We start from the raw sequence: 22398 nt of genomic DNA, 5'->3' as shown, positions 1-22398 counted from the left end.
CCGACAGGAGCAAGGTTCCAACCGGAAAACGACAGGAGAAACATCTTACAGTATCGGAGAAATATAGATAGAAACGTTATTATCCACATTGATTGTTTTCCTACAAGATACGTTTTATCATTTCTCAACGTGGTTAAGTATTGGTTCGCTAGCGTGAATTCCCAAAAAATGACACGCAAAAACCTGTACCGTCACCTCATTTAGTTTTCGTGTTCCTTTCTCCGCCGTATTGAAAGTTAGGCAAAGGATCATTGACATAGAGAAAGGATTTTCTTAGTTTTAGCACTAAAAAATAGTCGCGCCATAATCGTAAATAAATAGTGTGGAAAGAGCAAAGAAATTAATTTCAATTGAGAAGTCAGCTGAGAAGAAGAGAGACAATTATAAGCGCGGCACCATTTTCCCGATAGTGGAAGATACTTCTTCCGCCTCTCTCCGGTTAATAACTTCCCCCGTTGCAGGTAAAGATGAACCATGCCCTTCTCCACAATCGGGGAACGTTCCCAGTGGGTGGGGTGAATAAGAGTGGGATGGGGATTGCCTGAGGGAAGAAGTGTGGTCAGCACAAGGACTGGTGAAGGGGGCAGGACAAAGAAGGGTGGGGAAATGGCCTTCAGCTCTGCCTCAGTCTACTTTTGGGGGCCGTATTTTTTTGCGACGCACACAAGCTCAGTCTCCTTAGGGAGGGAGTGAATGGGAAATGCTGGGGAAGGAGGGGTTTGGGATGCGTAAGGTGGGTGTCAGCAGGATCAGCCAAAGGCGGCAGGAGGGAAGGGACGGCTTTGGAAAGACAGAACCCCAGCATGGGAGAACGGGGAAGCGCGTGAGAAGAAAGTTCATGGTTAGACTTGGAAGTGCGTCTTCATTACGAGAAGCCTGAAATATAAATTGGCGGTAAATAGAGCCCAGTACTTATGATATTTAAGTTGTTCATTCACAAAGGCCAATATATACACGAAAAGATATTATGGCGCGGATTGCATGTATCAACGTCCATTTCGGGATGTTATTAATTTCTGTTCCCATTTATAAAAGTAGCAAATAGATTTGAAAGAATGATAATCATGAATAAAAATATCTAAATCGATATCCAAACGCACATGGGCAAAATAGATGAATGTATACATACCGATCCATCGCAAGTAATACCGCTTCAGCTTCTTCCGGTATAGGACTTTAAAATTCTGGATAATGCCTTGGTCTGGGACTTGCTAGTCGAGTTCGGGGGTAGAAAGAGGACTCGAACATTAGCCAATTTTAGATCTTCCACGTATTTATGAACGGTGGCATAATCCATTATTAAAACAATTTTGCTGTTCTCTCCAGCAATTTTTCTCTGTAGACGTATAACCGTTTGCTGGAAAATTTCTCGGGTCATCCAGCTGTTTTTATTTGCATGGTAAAAAACGGGGAGGGCTTCCAATTTTACATGTCTTAAGCACCGTGGCCTTTCAAATTTCCCAATGACAACGGGCTTATTTTGTCCGTGCCCGTTTGGTTGACGCACAGCCCCACAGTAACACGCACTTTACTCTTTTTCCCCCCCATGGCACCTTTGCCCTTAGAAACCCAGGGTTGCGTCAGGTAATGCATTAAAAATAGCCCAGTTTCAGGGGCCAGCGAGGGTGAGCTCGTCGAGGAAAGGGTCCCGGATTAGGGACCCTTCGAAGAGCTTCGGCGAAAAGTAGTCAAGTAGTCTTCGAAGTACGTTCACAGCAGTGCAAAGGGTTAATTAGGGGTGTACGAAATACTCCGCGCGACCTTCCTGACATGTTTAACTACGAATTATTGTCGATGCTATGTTTACGAACAGGCACGTAAATAGGGGCATAATGTCAGCCGCGATATTTTAACTTAACTCCTACTCCCCCTAAATTCCCACAGTGAGGTTTTTGGCGACCCATTTCTCTCCAAAGTTGCATTATCATTTACGATTTCGCACTTTTGATGGACCACAGTTGGAAGCGCTGATTTTTTAGCTACTTACGCCGTCGTAACTAGTTTTGTTGACAAATTTTTCGCCGTAGTTCGTATAAACGAATGCCATTTGCTCCTAGGGACCGAGCCGAGGTTCGTAAATTCAAAAAATTTCGTATAATCGAAACTTCGTATAATCGAATAGCGCCATGTATTTAGCATAGGCTTTTCACCGGGACCGCAATATCACTTCGTATAATCGAAAACTTCGTAAAATCCTGCTTCGTAAAATCAAGAGTTTACTGTATGAGCATTTGGATATGATGCCATCTTGAAAATACATTTTTATTTTAAAGAAGCAGCATATTATGGAGTATGAGTTTTTGTTTTGTTGAAAAATGGGTCCACCATAATAAAAAGACACACAAAGACAAGAAAAGCCCACTGCTATAAACAGAAGAGACTGATGAATATGTATCCACATTGAATCAGGTTAGTAAATGCATGTACCAAATCAATTCATTCTCCACTCTTAGAGATTGAACTCGTTTTGTGCTAATCATCTGAAGTGAGTTGGAAAACTAACTGAGCATCTAAGTTAGCTATGAGTAGCTACATTACTTACTTGACGTCAGATCCTGAGCTCTTGTCTGAACTGGAGTCAGACTGATTTTTCCGCTTCATCACCTTTTTCTTCTTCTTAGAAACCTCAAAATCACTTGAATCGCAGCTTTTCACTGAATCTGATGAAAGCATCTGCACATCAGAATCTGTATCGGTCAAATTCTTACAGGTCTTCCTCCTGCAAAAGTAATGACTTTATTTTCGAAAGAAATGTTATCTATAATTACTACCAAAAATGCCACTAAAAACATTCCTCTGAATGCCAACTTAAACTCCACAAAACTGCACAAATGAGGACGCAAACAGAGCGCATGGTAGGACAAATACATGCAAAATGAGAACAAATGAATAACATAGTTAAGGATGGGTCGGTTGGTTTTCGGTGAAAGTTTTTTTATGGCCAGTTTCAATTTCAGCTCTGTTCCACGTTCTAGTTTTCAGTTCACAGTTCTTAATTGTTTCCTTTCCATCACATCACTCTCCAAAAGTAGGGATGGGTCGATTCGGCAATTTTGACAAATCCGAAGCCAAAATCTAATCTTTCAGGGATTTGAATTAAATCTCGAATCCATATTCACAAAATTCATAAAATTTTCCGAGGGCATGTATGTACATTCACCTCCAGAAAGAAATGTTTCATGCGCAATTAACAGATAACTGACCAATACCTCTCACAGTCAGTGGCGTGGTGACAGGGGGGGTGAAGGTGGGTGGGGGAGGAGTGAGGGAATTTCCAGGTTACAACCCTCCCTACCCCCTACCCCTTGAGCCTCTAAAAAGAGGCTCTTTCATCCAATTTTTATTGTTTTTTTTATCATAAATACTCATACAATATTACTGTTTTTGAGTCCTAAAAATCATTTTTTTAACATTTAAAATTCCAAAATTTTCCATACATCCTGGAAGGACCCAAAAATCTCCGCTAAACCCCATTTCAAAATCATGGCTATGCCACTGCTCACAGTTCCCACATTAGCCCACAGGGAGCATTATTCGTGGCTCTTGCATGGACCGAAGTGCCAATATGAAGTCCATAAATGATTTCAAATACAGGTCAAGTACCCTGGAAAGTTCAATGCCTCAAGGTGAACGATAGTGACTTTGACATTGCAATATTTCTTATTCAGAGAAAGCTATTGCACACCTAGATTTTAGTTCTAGAAAGAAAAATTAGTAGGATTAATGCAAAAGTCATTCTCATCATAATCGTAACAGAAAGGGTGTCATTTAGAACCCTTTGTGTAATAGTTTGAATCTCAAAGAATCCACATTCGAATCTTCAAATCTGGGGAATTTGATGAATTTGGGGGATAGAGGTGGATAGAGGGGGATAGAGCTGGTTGATTTGACGACCCATCCCTATTCAAAAGCTAAAGATGATTTTCATTAGGTCATAATGAAAACTACAAAAAATTACACATTAAACAAAAACATTTAAAAAAACAAAATAAAGTGATTGGATAAATAACATCACATGAACTACAAAACTAAGAAGCATAATTGATGCTTCAGTTCCTAAAATTTGAAGGATTCAGGCAAAATTGAAGTAGAAAAAGAGAAGACATAGCATGATCAAATAAAAGAGTATGCAGCTGAATTTACAATGGAAAAAAAGTACCCCAAAACATTTTGCTGCACTACTTCCACTCCAAAATGACAAACATATCTGACAGCATATTATTCCTAATGGTTTAAATAAAGCATTACCTTAACCCCTTTTATAAAGACCAATGTGCATAGAAAAAGAGATGTGTCCCGAGTGAATAGCAAATAAATAAAAATGAGGTGAAAGAGAACTAGGGAAATTTTGGAAAGCGATTTAACCTGTACATTTCCACGACATGAGAATGAATGAGATATATAAAACTAGTACAAATTACTAACTAATAAAAAATGAGGATTACACAATGCACCACCATCCTCATGAACAATTGAATTATAATCGTGGTACACTAGTTGCTGGTATTGTAACAAAGAAAAAAAATGCATGATGATGTACCACATATGAATTACTTGTAATGAATTGAACTTAGTAATGATATTCCATTCAAAGGGAATCCAATTTCCTCGCAGAGCAACAGTGAGCACACAAAATTTATCTTTGAAATTTTTTTCTATTGCACCAACATAAATAAAAGTCAACAAAAACTCAAAAATAAGCTGGAATGATTGTAGATGTTAGCACTACGCATTCTCTGAATAAAAAAAGCCATCCATTCTTAATAACAGCAAAGATACACAATTACAACTGTGGCAAAACAAACTTTTCCAATATTAGTGTAACAGTACATAAAAAAATATAGCCAACTACAACTGTTTTCCATGCAATGCTCATGATGAATTGTTCCAAGCATTGAATTTTCTTCCAGTTAATTGGTATTGAAATACAGCAAACTCCCTATTATGGGGCTAATGATGGGTAGGGCTGCCACAAATAATCGGAAAACATGGGTAATCCAAACTTTAATTTCTTGTAATGTTCATAAGTTACAGATTAAACAACATATTATTATTTATGTGGAAAGTTTGTTAATTTAGATTGGACCTGGACTCATTGAGAGCCTTCTTTAACCAATTTTAATCTTATTAGGAACAATAACATGGCTATGCTTATATTCCCATGGCTTCATCCACCCTCCCACTGATCCATTAGGCCGGCGCTTTTTTTTCAAAGTGATCCAATTTAAAAGTTCGTGGTCTCAAAATGTGCGAAATTGTGAGAAAAGAAATTAGAAAAAAGTTTCAGGTTCCTGCTATGTCAGATAGCCGTGCGTGAGGAGGAAAATATCATGTTTACTTAAGGGTCCATTTTGAATGCTGAGTTTTTCCACCCAGATAAAACGTTTTCTTAAGTAAACAAGATATTTTCCTCCTCAGGCACGTCTATCTGATGTCACCCGAACCTAAAACTTTTTTCCAATTTTTTTCTCACAATTTTGCACATGTTGAGACCACAAACTTTTAAATCAGATCATTTTGAAAAAGTAAGTGCCGGCCTACTGCTCCATACACTCCAGCATAACTGCCTAATCAGGCGAGTGCCTGGTTGTGATTCATGCAATGCCAAGTTTCATTGTCTTTGCTTCAATTTCTCCCACTGCTTTGACTTTTATTATTCCCCTCCACTCCAGCTTGACGTTGACTCGTCGCAGAGTAAACATGCCTGAATGCTATAAAATCTCCATATCCCGTGGTCTGTATTCAACCTCAACCTATGAGGCCACAGCAATGAATGTACATTTGTAATATGAAAAATACATTTAAAGATAATAGATAACATTTTTATAAATTAAATAAAATAAAAAACTATAGAAGAATCTTCTATAATAAACCAAGAGTTTTTACCCACCACTCATCTTTTGTAATGTTACAGTGCGCAACCAAGTAAATTTGAAACATTCCTTGTCAGTAAATAAATAAAATAATTCCATTTACGAATTGAATTCCAATGGAAAAAATGACTGGTGAAGCTTTGCATTGAAATGCAATAATCCTGGTGCTATTGTACCCAATTTTATTTTTCATAAAGATCGCAGAAAACATCAAAGAAAAGTTAAACTCATTCATGGATAATCCACAACACAGATAATCCACACCCGGGTAATCAGGTGTCTGCTGCACATAAGTGAATGAATGTTATATGACCTGTAGGATTAAAACGGCATAACCCGTGTCCCAGCAATACCACTGACAAAACTATAGATAGTAGAAAGTGTATACTACTACCATTACAACAAGCACAAAAGCTGCCATGCGACGAACAGATTGAACAGAAAGGTAAAACTAAAGAACAACAACTATTTGACTTGAGGACAAACCTGGTCTTGGGAGCCTCATACTCTGACTCTGAGTCTTCTGAGTGACTAAAAGTAATCCAATTAAAAAAGTCTTATACCTCCAATTTTTACAACATTTATTAGAGTTTATAATAAATGTATAACGTAAACTAGATGTCACACAAAGACACTGAACATTTGATACTGGAATACTCATCAACAAAACATAGCCACAAATAACTAACTTCTTCATTTTGGTCAATTCCACAGCTTTTTCCGACATAGCACACCCAAGTTGTGAAACATCGTGTCTCATGCCCCTGGCTGAAAATTGCATTATGCACATCAAAACATGGGTTGACCAAAGAGTGGGATTAACAGAAGTGCCTAGTAGGCTACAAAGTTAACTCCCACCTATTTTTTTTAAATAATGAAATTTAGTTTTTTTCCTCAAGTGGCAATATGTAGCATTAATAAATTTCAAATCCCAAATAAATAGAAATACTTCTATTTAAGGCTATCATTAACTTGCTGATCAACTTTTGTGGAACACAAAACTTAGTGCATCTTTTATTATGTTTCCATTAACCTGCTGCCAAAAATCATTTCAGTTTAAGGAATGATTCTGAGTGTAAGAGAGTGGACAGGGTGCCCAAACAGAAAAATATGACAAGAATGCCACAATAATACAGTAGAGATGGGTCGAATAGCAGATTTCTCGAACTCAAATATCGAATTCAAATAGTAAATCATAGCTCAAATACTCATATATCTCAATTTTCGAATACCTCAAATACTAGAATTGCACAAAGTAGAGATGTGCCGCGAATACTCGAATACCAGAAAGTGTTCGATATTTGAGATCTCCAATTATTACGGTAAAAGTACGACCTCGAATACCTCAAATACTTTGAATTTTGCGCATACACTATCACACGCACGTCGTTGGTAGTTGACTTGGAAACAACGTAGAGGACTCTAGTCGTTTGATGCATGCAGTGCTGTTTTATGCAAGTTGACGAACTACATCACATTCGTGGAAAAGAGTGGTGAACAGATATTATGTATTCCCGTGGAGGAAAGTGTGTATGCCTAAGTGGGGATGAATGTCGATAGATAAGGTTATGAGTGTTGTGTGAGTGTGTTGCGCGACGTCATTTCAAACGTTCCTGTATTTATTTTTGCAACTCATTGAGACGAATATATAACCTAATTTCATATTGCTGCAGTCGGGATTTTCAAAAAAGGTCGGAAGACAACTGCGTAAAATCAAGATTAGCGGCTCATTGGGGCTGGGGTTATGCTGCGCAAAATCGAAAAACTGCTTAAATCAAGAAAAGATATAAAATCGAAGTTTCACCATTGCAATTCCCTATGCTTTCCGGCCAGACTTGAGTGTCGTTGCGTAAAAACGAGACTTGATGTAAAATCAAAGTGCGGAAAATCTAAGTTATACTGTATACAGGAAAATGCGTAACAGTTTCTCAACAAATGAATGCGGCATCCGTAATCGAGGTTTGATATCTTCCCGAATACAGTAAGTCCTTGATATACGAACTAGATGCGTTCCAAGACCTTGTTCCTCAGTTGATAAACCTACGTGCCGGCCGCCAAGAGTTGTCCGATGACAGGCAGAATGGTCTAGGTCAGGGCAGCGTTGCCAGGTAAGAAAGGGAAACGCCTACGGCTCCGTGAAGAAAGAAGCCGAGAGGGACAACGAGTGTGAAGGACCCAGAGGAAAATCACTTGTTTTGGTTATTCGAAAGCAAGGGCATGTTTTGGTGGATAAGGCTTATTTTGGTGCCCTTCATATATTTGACAATGTTGTATGACTAGGCGATGGTGTGAGGTGCGTTTGGGGGGCAGCGATTGGCTGCTAACCGTGCTGGCGCAGAGTTTTCCGCCCCTCCTATTGTGCCGTCATTGGACAACTCTCGCCGGCTGGACAGTATGCAAGGTATCAAGGAGTACGGTTATCCTGCAGAATGCAACACCGCATAACAATTTTGTGCTAACTCATGATTGTGACGAGGTGATCTAGCTGGGTGTGCAACGCAGCCGGAGCCGAAAAAATTGCTCTCCACGGCAAGGACGAACTGGCAAAATGCTGTGAACAGTTCCTAACTTTACACCAAATTCAATGATACTTTGTTCAGATTATGCTCAGAGTGCGAGTTCCTCTACGCCGCACTGCGTAGCAACGGCAAAATCAAAAGGCGCCAAATTCGAAATTTGAAATCTTTGAATGCTGGTATCTCTGAAAGTTCATAAATCTAATTTGCGTAGGAAGAGGACTAACTGTACATAAAATTTATGAACTGTAATGAGTCGATCACCGTGATTCTGCAGGAATGAAGCTTATTATATGACATTGCGTGGATGGTGAAGAAAGAATCATAATTGACGCTCTTGGTCACTATACACGAGGAGAACTTGATGAGAACGTGGCGCGATTACTAAAACTTAGCGTAATGAATATCAACCTAAATGCCATTGCTTACACGTAGAACTTCGTAATAAAGTTCATTTTGTAACCACCGGGACTGAGGTTCGTAAAAATGAAAATTACCAAATAACATTTCTTTTCCCATAGCTGGGATAGGCTGTTTCCTTGGGACTAATGATTAGCTTCGTACTAACGAGAACTTCGTAATAACGTGATTCGTATTAACGAGGGTCTACTGTAATCAATTTCAGACACCAACAGGCTGACATGAACACACATCCACAGACAGGAAATCCAAATAATAATTAAAGATAGACAAAAAATTACCTTCAAAATCGGTTTTTTGACTGTCTTATACAATCATCAACTGGAAGGGGAACAGGTGTTGACCTGCTGAGGGCTAGTCCATGAGAAGGGTTCAAATCCCATCCAGCAGTTGTGTGATGATGTCACATCACAGAGGAGTCACTTGTATTTTAAGGGTTGGGTTTGCTGACAGCACTCTGATATTATCCACCTCCAGTCAAAAAATTCAAATGCTGCCAAATTTCAGAAGGGAGACGCCACGCAGTGGTGCCAAATATGTGAATGGATATCTTCATGCAAAATAGGACAAAGAAACTCCTAGGTTGACCAACCTTTTAGCTTTCTCCTTCTCCTTTTTCTTTCTCCACATTTTCTCCTCTTCACTGGAATCAGTTGCACTCAATTTCTCTCTCAAAAGTTTATCCCGTTTCCATTTAACATTGGAAAATATTTCTTCATCATCTGTGGATGTATCTTTCTCCTCTTTTATCTCCACTTCCTTCTCCTTCTTCTCTTTCTTCTTATTTTTTTTCTTGGAGTCACTGTCATCAGCTTTTTTTGATTTATCTTCTGATTCTTCATCACTGCTGGACGACTCTGTTTGCAAAAGAAAAGGGAAACAAAATTTACTGATTACAAAACACCTCTCCCTACCTTGGTGATAGAAATAAAATGAATAAAATTCTGCTGAAATAAGAGTAACTTTTAACTTAAGTTCTTTGTGCAACATACTGCTATTTAACCCTTACATATATAATTGTTTCCCGAGGAAAGTGCAAAATATTATCTTCTCCATACATCAGAGGTGCTTGCTTTTCTGCACAACTCATTCCACTAACATTTTTGAAATTTTTTCAAAGATATTTTTACCCTCAAATTTACCCTTGAACATCTATCATTGAACCAGGGTAAAATAAATTGTGCCAGGGAAAATAACGATCACTAGATATCAATGGTTATGCACCACAATAATCTTTAAAAGTACTGGTATGTTCCTGCACAACACCAGTGAATTCCCACAAATTCTCAAAAAAAAAAAAAAAAAAAAAAAAAAAAAAAAAATTTCTTTGTAAGCACATGTACAGTCTCTTCAATTAACAATTTATGAAATTCCATGCAGTATTCAGATTTCACATAAGGTAAAGTCAATCATGCATCATTTTTATTAACCTTCATTTATGCATGTATCACTTCCCAAGCAAGTCTTATAAGTATCATCTATCCTCCCTTTCCCAAGTGGGTCAATTCTTTGCCCACTATTGTTTTTCCTTTTTATGAATGATCTACCTCCCATCAATCAATATACATACTTACCTGAGCCATATTTGTTTGAAACTATCCTCATCTTTTCAATGTTAACTTCAGCCTACACATTCACAACACACACTCCAGAAATAACATACATATCCTCCAATATTCCCAAAGTCTTTGTTTAAAAGGTCCATTCCATTCCTTTGCTACTGTATACAATATGATTCTTGTCATCACCAATTAAATTTCCTTCTCAATTCAATTCAAAGCTAAATTAAATAATATGCTACACCAAAAGTGTTATTATAACCTAATTGCATTTCTAACAGGTGTTTAACATTAACATATGTGCATTTACTCTACTTCTACTGAATAGCTTGTATTTATATTGGTATAAAATGTACATTTTTTTACCAATTTGTATTTTGCTTTATATTGTATATTGGCAAATTTCATGGATATTTTATCCAAATTGCATAAATAAAAATTATTATTATAATAATAGAATATTCATATTTTACAATCAAGCAATGATGGTCAGCAATCAAATCATCATTTACTATTGACGTGGACTCAATGTTGGGAGCAATTCTTGCACAAATACAATTTTCGTTCTAATACGAGAACAGATTCATCATTACAGTTTGCAGTATGATTATTGAAATTTTCCTTTAACATACCAAGATTAGAGCTGTTAGCCAATAACTCTGCAGTCAGAGTATCCAACATTTTTTCATTACTCTTCTCATTCAATTTTGATGGTGCCATGATACTGCTGATGTCATCATCATCATCATCGGATACAGGTCCTTCGAATAAAAAAGGTAAGTAAACATAACAAAGTTAAGAACATTTTAAATGTTACCTCTTTTACACAACAATTTTCTTATCTATTTCTCTATTATTTCCATCATTCAAGTCAATCCTTAACACAAATTTTCCTGCATTTCACATCTGTTTAGTAATCATTATAATCTGATGCCTCATTCTTTTTTAGTGCAGGAATTGAAACAGATTAATTATTAACAAAATAGTTCAACCAAGGGAGGAGCATCAAGAGAAGAGTGCTCTACTACCAGATTAAATAAAAAAAATTGATTTACTAGGCTGTGTTAAAGAGAAAAGGAAACATAAACGACATGAACTGCATAATGATTGCAGGCTTTCTCGGCATATCGAAACGTGGGAGGTTATCCGGGAATTCCCCCGGGTTAGACTCTCCAACTCCATCTTGGCCAAACTTGTTCATCGAAGTGTCGGCCAAGATAGAGTTGGAGAACCTGACCCGGTGGAATTCCCAAATAACCACTGCTTCATCAACTACTGCTTCAATTTTATAATATACAGCAAGAAATATTAAACATAATGGCATTTATGTTTAAAATGATTTATAAGGCCTAGACGAACACTTCAGTTGAATGAATGATAAGGGAAAAAGTATAGCTAGGTGAATTCATGCACAATATATTAGGATCTGGCCTACGCTGTTGGTATGCCTTAAATATATGACAACAATAACTAGCACATATGTATTGGGTGATATCACAGGGAGGAGTACTTAGTTACAGTCATACATTTCTTTAATCTAACTCTTAATAATTTCATTCAGAAAATTCAAAGGATGAAGAGTAATGGACAGCAACTACAAATTATGCAAGAGAAAAACAACATGAATGAAAAATAAATATGTATTGATGAACCTGTGCCATCTCATAAAGAATGTAAGCCATCATGTTAAGAAATTAAATTGCAGGCCACATGATGTAACGTAAAAATGGTATTCTTGCTGCTTCAATCAGAATCAAAGAGAGGGACTTCTTTTAAGCAATTCAAAGAGGTTAAGTGAATAAGATGGTTGAGAAAATACAAGATTCTCACAAGGACTACTCAGTAAAGCATTGGATACATGGTAGCTACTGCAGTGGAGGCAGGTGTGGATTTAAGGACACTATGGGTCACTGTTTTGGGTACTGTTTTGGGGGGGTGTGTGGTTCATCATTCACCAATGCACCTCGGTGATGTGCAATACCTTGCAGCAATAATGGGCCTGAGAATGAAATACTCTCAAGTCTTCAACCGCCTACAAGGCCAATGCATAGTATTGCTGATGATAACCAACAAATTACTTATCGAAACATTGACATTATTGGAGCAACTCAACAGGTGGAAGGTCTGAGAGCATTTCATTAAAATGACAAGCCAGAAAAGCACCAAATCATCCAAAAGGCGTTTGAGGTATAATAGGCATGGGCAAGTGGGTTTTAGATATTCATAAATTATTTTCAAACAGAGTTGGTTAAGTTGGTGAAAGAGCTTACACTGGAAAGTCAATGTAAAAATAATTTTTAAATTTTTCAGAAATTTGGAAATTAAAATAGGTGCAGCCCATTGAGCAGAGAGAACTGAAAACAGCAAATTTTCTACTCTTCATTCCAGAAAGTCAACTGAATTAAAAAACCCAGAGGAATACTTGACTTTCATTTTAGTTAAAAAAAACTACATACATATTCGATGGCAAAAAATGCATACATATCCATTTTTCACAGTAAAAAAATCTACATACCACTTTTTTTGGAATCCTTATCGCTATCATTCTCTGAATCTTTGGTCAGCGATTTCTTTTTTGGATATCTTTTCTTCTTTTTCCCGCTAACTTCATCATCACTATCACTCTCACTCTTAGTCTGGGGCTTTTCTAAGTTGGCAAAATTTCCTAGCCTGCAAATGAGCCAAAATTTATGCTAAGCTAAGAAAATGTCATAAAAGATTACAATTTCCTGTCAAATAGGTAAGAACTTCCATAAAATTGTTGCAAAGCAGAATTTTCACAGAAATAATGAATAGGCAATCCTGATGATTATTTGAACCTCTGGAAAAAGTCGAACACCATGAAAAGAATTCCATGCCAAGTTACAAGCATTACTGTGATACATACTCTTTAATAACTTTCTAGCTCATTACACCGTTTTAGTGTTTTATGGCAAAATTACTTACCTACCACGTTAAAAATCTTACACAGCAAATTGTGCACATTTTTAGGTGAAACATGTTGAGATATAAAAAAAAATAACTATTCATCCATGAAAATTTTCAAATAAAATACCTAAACATCTATGAAAATTTTTCCAGATTCCATGCGTAACACACTTAAATAAAGATTATAATTTTCTGAGATCACACGGAAAATCAAATTATTTTTTATAATAGAGCAAATAACTTTGAACTTGATTAAGACGTCACAATTCCTCACCATATTACCATAGAAGTAAGGAAAAAGTGCACCAGAACCTGCATCTGGAGTCAGTATCTTTATGCCAGAGACAAATGGGTGATGGTAGGGGCTGAGAAATCAAAGTTCGGAGCAATCAAAACGTGGTGTGATTGGAGAATTACAAAGATAAAATAGATCGACAGAAGAATGCAGAGGGATTCCTATGAAGATAAAGGGAAAAGGGTCCTAAAAACCCTGACGGGAAGGCTTACCAGCCAAATAGGCCATGCCGTTAGATATATTAAAAAATTAAAGATTACTGGAAAAATTTCAAAAATACTGTAAGTAATTTCATGATCAGTTTCAATATATTTTGTGTACATGAAGATAGTATACAATGAATTGAAACCGGTCATGCAACTTAAGTAGTAGTGGAAAATTACCAGTAACCTATAATTAATTGATATGTATGTTAAAATTCCACACGGTTAAGCCTAAAATAATTCTTTATACCATTAGACATGGCGGCCAGATAAACTATCATCAAAGGGAAAATGCAAAAGGTACGCCAGATGAAGGCCTCGTATGAGATAAGGTGGTGAAATGATAATTTAAGTAACGAAAACGTAATATTGAGAAAAAGACCTGTGTCAAGTCAATCCTAGGATTGGTGACCAATGATGACGATGATTTTTTACAACCCCCTTTCAAGCATTCATTGGTTTCAACAAGTAGACTCACTCACCTATTAATGGCTCTTGTTATACTATCCACCTTTTTGCTATTAACTATCAGATCAACTTGTCTGTAGTTATGATTCCTTAGTCTTTCCAAATATACAAAACATCCAGCTTTCAACTTCTCATCTTCATACTGGGGTACAACTTCACAAGCAGAAAATAAACTTTTACTCTTTTTGGTCCTGGAAATTTTCTTGTCCGTGCTAGAATCATCACCTTCATTTTCACTAACTGACTCACTGTCACTGGAGTAAACCTTTGACATGCGCTCCTGCAATTTTTTCCCCTTAGACTCTGGAGCATCGTCACTGTCACTGGATGATACAGAAGTATCAAGCAAGAATGCCAACTTAGCATTTTTATCCTCAGTAGAGGGCTTCACTTTTACATGAGACTCATCGGACTCGCTATTGTCTTTGTTTTCTACACCATTCTCACGAACTTCCCCGGTAGCACACGCACTAGTCCTTTCTAGGCCTCCCACCCTTACAGAGGAGTGCTTCCCTTTCACAATACCCTCCCCATCACTGCCTCTTTCCGTGCTTGACTCAGCAGTTTTGTTTAAAAAGCTACCACCTTCCTCATCAGCAGCAAATAAATCCTGTACTGAATTTTCAAACCTACTCTCTTCACCTTCCACAAGCTTTGTACTATCTTCTTCAGCCTCTTTTGAGCTGTTCACCACACCTTCCTTGGTTGAATCGGGGAGAGCAGGATTAGTATCCTCCATTTCCACATCACTGTTTGCTTTGCTCCCTTCCGCGGTTGCATCAGTGCAATCATCCGAGCGAATTTCCTCAGTTTTATCACTTACTTTCTCTTCTGAAACTTTCTCACTTTCAGAAAGGTTGCCCACAGCATTTCTTCCATTATCATCCTCATCCTCTGAGCTTAAGATGGTTCTACTCCTCTTCTTGGAAGAACTTTCCATCTCCTCATCACTGGATGCTTCCACTTTATTTCCCTTACCATTGTTCTTGTCATCCACATAATTAGTTTCAAGCCGGACTGTCACAGCTGAAGCCAAAGACTTATCACAATCACTAGCTGGGCCATTTTCTAAGTTATCCCCGCCCTCATGATTATCTGCATAATTCTCTTCTTCACCACCTGATGTTAAGTTATCAATATTTTCTGCACTGCTATCATCTGATTGGTGCAAGTTCTTAGAATCCCTGTTTTTTTCTGCCTCATTCTCACGTGGATTGGAGACTCCATTGACCAGCCTAGTTTCATTAGTCATCGACATAGACTCTCCCTCCTCTTGGCTGTTCCCTTTCTCCACATTATCTTCCTCCGTATTAAGCCCTTTGTTGTTCTCTAGTTCTTTCTCACTGGCATTGTTTTCTTCCACAATTCTCATCCAATCTTTTTCAGCCACTGATATTTTACCTTGCAACTCTTCAATGTTTCCACTGAGCTGACGAAGTATTAATTTGAAAGTCTCAATCATTTTTGTACACTTGACAGGAGTGGTGGGTAAATGATCATGAGAAACTTTGTTCTTCTCTGAGATCCATTTGTAAAGCCGTCGGGTCTTCTTGTTTGTCACGAAGGTGAAGGTGAATGCCTCCTTGGCAAGACCCATTATTGCATGACAGGTCTTCCGCATCACCGCAATTTGTTCGGCATCTTCATTTTTACCTACTTGATTCATAGACTTGGAGGATTCACCCACTGACACCATCTCATCATCATCACTTCTCACGGTAGAACTTGGCACATTCCTCTCCTTTACTTTTCTCCTCTCTTGCCTCTGTCCCTTGTCCCTTTCCTTATGCTTTTTCTTCTTCTTCCCTTTATCTTCATCATCCTCACTACTGCTTTCATCTTCATTGCTCACCTCTTTACCTTTAACACTTTCCCTTTTTCCACTACTTTTACCTTTCTCCTTTTTTTTACGCTCACTTTTCTCCCTATCCGGCTTCTTTGAACAACTGGGTCGACCAGTATCACTGTCATCGTCATCATCGTCTGAACTATCTACTCTCCTCGCACGACGAGCAGCTTGTGAAGTAGGTTTACTCCTCTTTGTGCGTTCCAGGTTCTCAATCGAGTTCTTCCCTTTCAGTCGTGACTTCTCCCTAGCTACCCTTCTCCTCTCTCTCCTTCGCTCATCATTGCTTGATTCAATATCTTCCTCATCTTCATCCCTGAAATGCATAAAAAACATCAACAGTTGCTTAATTAAGAGTATGATTCTAACCAAATAAAAAAATTTAACATGAATAAAAGTATAAATGAAACAAAAAAGGCAGTAACGACGATGCTGTAATAACAAACACTAATACAATGGAAGTTTCAAAGCAAGTATGCAGGGTGTTTCAGGTGGAATCTGCAATACTTCAGGAGGTGGTAGGGGAAATAATTATAAGATTTTTTTGTCCTATAAACATGGGGTCGCAACTCCTTTGTTACTGAGCAATGGCAATGCAAATATTTTTTTGGATGCACTTTGCAGTTACCATTGAAATGGGTTTTCTTGGGTATCCAGCCTTTTCGACATTTGTAAAATCAAAATGGGCAATATTGAGCAATTGTATTGTTGATACTTGCTTAAAGCTCAATTGCTTAAGACAATTATAATCACACATTTTTGTCCAATGTTGATTATTTAATGTCCTTCAAAATCTGGAGTATTATATAAAATGTCGAAAAGGCTAGATACCCAAGAAAAACCGTTTTCATTACAACTGTATAGTGCATCCACAAAAATGTTTGCGTTGCCATAGCTGGGTAACTAAGGAGTTGTGATCCCATTTTTATAGGACAAAAAATGCTTAAAATTGTCCCCCCTACTATCTCCTGGAGTATTGGAGATTCCCCCTGAAACACCCTGTATACAGCATATTGAGAGGAACGAATTTGCAAGGGATGGGAAGGGAACCATTAAAAAACCTTTGATGTATTTATAAGTAAAAAACTTGGAATTAGAGAAGAAAAATATGCCTGCCTCTGAGCTGCTTCTATTTGGAACCCCAAGAGGTAAATTTTATGGTCTCATGCTGTCAATGGCAATCGATATCAAACAAAAATTTTTGAAATCACATTGATAATTAAAAATTGGCTTTGGACTATCATGAAAAACCATTAACTATGAAACTAGGGAATAGAAAACTGACATTAGCATTGAGATAAATTTCTTAATCTCAGTCTTTTTTGATCGATTTTATCTCAAATATTTAGGGCATTTTAGGTATACATACATAAATTTATAAGACGAAATTTATAAGACGAAAAAAAGTGAGGGAATATCTTCCACATGGAGATTTTTTAAGTCCTTCGAGTGAGAAAAAGTAGCAAAATATTTTTTCTAGAGATGTGCGAATAGTATCCATGAAAACTCGAATACCTCGAATACTAGAAAGTATTCGATATTCGAGGTCTCGAATAATTATTCTAAAAGTACTATCTCGAATACCTCGAATACTTTGAATTTCACGTCATACACTGTCGCACAAACATCGTTGGTAGTTGACTCGGAAAAATGTCGAGAACTCTAAGTCTTTTAGTGCATGCAGCACCGTTTTAGGCAAGTTGACGAACTACATTAAATTCGCAGAATAGACTGGTGAAAAGAGTTAGACGTGGGGAACCAAAATTGATCGGGTGAAAAATCCGAAAATCCCCGGTTTCCCCCACCAGGAGAACCTCAGTGCCGTGGGATAGTAACTACGTAGCACAATTCCCAAAATCCGCTACCCCCTCCATCCATCAGCCCTCAGCCCCTCCTCCGATGCTTTCCTCCTCTCCGAACTCAAACAAAAGGCCCCAGCTCCCGCAGGGTTCATATTACGAAGACCATAAATCAAAAGCTTCAAAAGAAAATATCAAGTTACGGGAGAATAATAGAATCGTGTTTCACCCTTCCCTCTTTCTCCCCCACTGACCTTTTTCTGCCTACCTGCTTGGAAGGTCCCCATTTCTAGAGGTCAACTGCTGCATGAGTCATCTACTAGCCCAAAAGATGTCTAACAATGACTTTCGGCAATTGAAATTACACCTTTATTGGATTGAAATATTAGTAAAGTGTACGTAATTTAAAAAAGAATAAGACCAAACACGACGTATTTCTGACTTGATTTAAGCATTTTATGCAAGAAAATAAATGTCGGAAAGACGAACTCGATATCCTAGCAGCTGAGCTTCTTGGGAGTTAATGCAGTATTTTTTTCCGAAAACATATATCAAATTACAATTAATGAGTTATGCTAAAAATCTCTACTGTTACATTCGAAGGGATATTTTCTCAGGATATTTGGTTTCTCCCTGATAGCAATTCGAATTCATCTGCTTATCTCCTCAGATCTTCCACAGACGGACTGAAAATAATTGAAGAAGAAGAAAATCCGGTGGAGAAGTGCATGTATTTTGCAAAACGCCTTGAATTGTCCGCTAGCACTTGACAGTACGAGAGGGGATAAAGCGAGCTACCAGTTGAAACTAAGAAGTTGGATGAGGCCGAGTATCAGATGGGCGTTCCGCAGAAATGGCATTTGGTAGATAAGAATGTATACATCAGACAGAAATCCATCGTAGCAGTGTAAATGCTGATACGGCATGCAATCATTTTTTCGCAAGGTGGTATGTCCCCTTAGGATATTTGAGAGAGATGTTAGTTGAATCAACTATATGCCCAAATTGTTTCCATAAAATTAAAATATTCCATTAATCAGCTGAATTCCTGTTATAATCCTTTAAAGGAAATCACAATTACTCGCCAAAATCCTGAGTTTTACTGCTACATAGGCAACCTAGTCAAACATTCCCACATTCATAGTTTTTTTTGTCCATCCCCTCGAAAAACGATAGATCGAGGTTCCACTGTATACCTTTTTATTTATGCATTCATCTAGGGAAATATAAGAAGAAATGTACGTTTAATATGCTTTGCACAATACTAGTATTCGAGGTATTCGAATATTCGAGCAATGATTTAATATTCGAATTCGATATTCGAGTTCAAGAAATCTGCTATTCGACTCATCTCTAATTTTTTCCAACGAGTGCAGTTTCACGAGAAGCTATGTAAACAATGTGGGTGAAAGGTTTCAAAATGACACCCACCAACATTCAAGGATTGAGAGCATGAAAAGAAAAATGCATGTAAATGGCAAGAAATTCCTGATTACATATTAGCAATATTCCCTTATTTTCAGTTTTGTTTGGGTTCAACAAAATACTACCATTTTTTCCACATTTCCAGGGGTTCCTGGTATGTAGACCCCACAAAATAAGTATTTTACAAAATATGAACAACTTTAAAATTGATGAAAACTTATTAACTGCTCCTAAGATCAACAAAATAAAATTACTTAAAATAGACAGGATCTACATTTTTGTCAGTTCTGATTCCAGTTCGATTCCCGACATTGGTTCTCAGTTCCAGTCATTAATTAAGAGCTTCATTTCTCTTTATAAATTTTCAAAGCCATATCCATTTAGGTATAATAAAAACTGCCCAAAACAACACTTCAAGTTATCTCACCAATGGCCAAATCCATCACAACACTCTATTTTAAGTATTTAATGTTACATAATTATTCTCCAGAAACATTTTCAAATTAGGTTTTGCACAATATATTTTGGTACCCATAATTTTGGCTTTGGTTCCAAGTTTGATTTTAAACCCATGAACTGGTCGAACCAAGACCTGAATAAACAAATTAGAATCACAAAAAACTTATGATGAAATATTAATTTTAGCATTAACCTCGACATTCGAGCAAAATCTGAAAAGTATTGAATTGAATATTGACTGCTTTCTAATTGATCTTATGTCCCCGCCTTCTCAACAAAAATTTTCGGACAACATATGAGGCACAAATGATCAAAGATAAAAAAAGACACCTCATTTGTCATTAAGTTAGAGGTAATGGGAAAAAAAATTCCTACCAAGATTATACATCCAACAATTGACTACATGGAAGTCTCTAAAAATCACCTGGATCCACAAATATTTATTGAAGAATGGACCTATTCCATTCCTTTTCCATAATGGAGCAACTAAGGAAGGATGATGGAATAGTTAAGTACTACTCCATCATAGCTACATAGACATTAAATAAATCTACCTATAGTATCCACACTAGTTGCCAATCCTTAAATGACTTCAGACTACAAACATAACATTCTATTATAAAATCAACTTTATTACACAACAAATTATTTTTTTTCCGATAAATTAATAAGGCCCAAAATTAAAAAGTTTGAAATTATAAAAAGCCAATTGTTAGTCCCACAGTTTTTGTGTTTACGAGAGTTAAATGTGATCAATATCATGGGTATTTCTGGAAATCTAATAAAATGGCAGTCACTTGCCTCAAATTCACAAAACACATCTTAACAAATGAGGAACCAGAATGAGGGAGATTTGTACCCCTAAATATATTCTAATTATAAAAGAATAATGAATTAATTACTATTGTTTTTACTTACCCTGGATTTTCACTGACATATTTCCTAGCAGCAGCACAAATAGCTCTGTGCTTCCATAATGCTTCAGGATTGCACATAAAACATTTCCAATCTTCTTCCTCTATCTCTTCCAACATTGACTTCCTGAAGTTTCTCCTAACACAAGACTGTAAGGCAAAACCATCTGATCAGAGATCTTTCATCTACGAGGTATATATTTCTAATCATATTCCAAAACCAAACAACATCAACGTAATATAATAATTCATAAAATGTGTTTCTACTAGTGAGGAGGAAATCATCTAGCACCAAATATTTATTGGCAGTATTCAATTCATTTGTCCATTACCTTACAGAATACAAAGTTGCAAGCACTACAACAATACAATGATCCTCCCTGAGCACACCATCTGCAGTACTGGTCGCTGTTATCATCGTCCAAGGGGAAGCTTCCATCACCATAAAAAGCTCGGCAGTCCTATGAAAAGATACGAAGGAGGGCAGAAGATGATTTAATACCATTCCAAACATTTTAGCTTAAAACTAACATATACAAGTACTTCACATGTTATAATACAGTATAACTGCTTATTACAAAGTTGATCCTAGGATTCATGACTGTTGAAAGAGAGGATTTTGAATCTACGAGAGAAAGGCTACACGGGGAAGATTATTTTAAATCATAACCTATCTTTCCCTTTCATCTACTAATTTATTTTTGATGAATTGCAATGATTGCAAATAAACAAACAAGGAATATAAAACTACCAAAAACACAATTAGCAGTGATAGTGACGTGTATTTGTTATGAATACAAATCCACAATTATAAATGGAATATTCACATGCAGGTGAGAAATTAACAATTAAAGATATCCTATTTCCACAACACACATGTGTGAGTCATCTGGCTTAAGACATTATTTCTGAAGGAAAAAACTAAGTCAAAAATCTTACCTCACAAATGAGAACTTGAAGCATAGGGTGGAAAAACAAATCTTTCCCCTTATTCACATGCTTCATCAACGACGTTCCACAAGCTGTACATTGAATCTTAGATTTCAGTACACTTTCAGGCTCTAAAAAAAGGTAAGTTGACATGTAAAATCTGTTCAAGTTTACCAAGCACATCAGATACAGAATACAAGATGAACTTCACTCACTAACAATTAAATATTGGTTACATCCTTTGCGCCTCTTTTTCTCAAGCTACATTCACAAACATTCAACATACCAGGGGCATGCACTAATAATGTGACTTGGGGTAAGCTGTAACACCTCAGGTAGCTATGCATCCTGCAGGTCAAACCTAATTTTTGGTAAAACCTCAATAAAAAATACAGAACCTAAATTCTGTCTTTAGCATGTAATGAATGATTATGAAAGCTCATTATTTTATGATAATTAACCCTTTTGCACTCAGCATCAAGTGGAGCCGACGGGCATTTTCATATGCAGAAGACCTGACGTTGGGTACAACAGTCTTGGATTTTTCAATGCAAACGACCAAACATTAGCTCTAGCTGACACAAGGGAAGGGAAGTGACCGCTGAGGAGGAAATTACCGGATGCATTCAGGCCCGGCCTGAGACCCAGCTTAGCGAGACCTTAGGGCCACTCTATGGCAAATAAACCCCATCTCCCACTCATTACGATCATCCTCAACACAGGAATCCATTGGGAAGTGGTTACACATAATGCCATTGGTTAT

At 37.2% G+C, this 22398-nt stretch overlaps 1 protein-coding gene across 4 annotated transcripts in view; it reads right to left on the bottom strand.

The window, feature by feature from the left end:
* Positions 1 to 22398, bottom strand: part of LOC124162594 (transcriptional regulator ATRX homolog) — an 86239-nt gene that overhangs the window by 60439 nt on the left and 3402 nt on the right. For 3 of the 4 annotated variants that reach the window (XM_046539176.1, XM_046539178.1, XM_046539180.1), the window contains exons 3-11: positions 21645 to 21766; positions 21038 to 21166; positions 20710 to 20855; positions 14277 to 16424; positions 12884 to 13038; positions 11001 to 11129; positions 9402 to 9666; positions 6360 to 6404; positions 2543 to 2719 (exon numbers count right to left, since the gene is read on the bottom strand). In XM_046539176.1, coding sequence (XP_046395132.1) covers positions 2543 to 2719; positions 6360 to 6404; positions 9402 to 9666; positions 11001 to 11129; positions 12884 to 13038; positions 14277 to 16424; positions 20710 to 20855; positions 21038 to 21166; positions 21645 to 21766 — 3316 coding nt within the window. The remainder of the gene's footprint in view (positions 1 to 2542; positions 2720 to 6359; positions 6405 to 9401; positions 9667 to 11000; positions 11130 to 12883; positions 13039 to 14276; positions 16425 to 20709; positions 20856 to 21037; positions 21167 to 21644; positions 21767 to 22398) is intronic. The other variant, XM_046539179.1, reaches the window with a different exon arrangement.

The sequence above is a fragment of the Ischnura elegans genome, chromosome 7 (genome assembly GCF_921293095.1).
Source record: "Ischnura elegans chromosome 7, ioIscEleg1.1, whole genome shotgun sequence".
Taxonomy (NCBI): domain Eukaryota; kingdom Metazoa; phylum Arthropoda; class Insecta; order Odonata; family Coenagrionidae; genus Ischnura; species Ischnura elegans.
The sequence above is the reverse complement of the archived record's forward strand: the minus strand, read 5'-3'. Positions and strand labels throughout refer to the sequence as shown.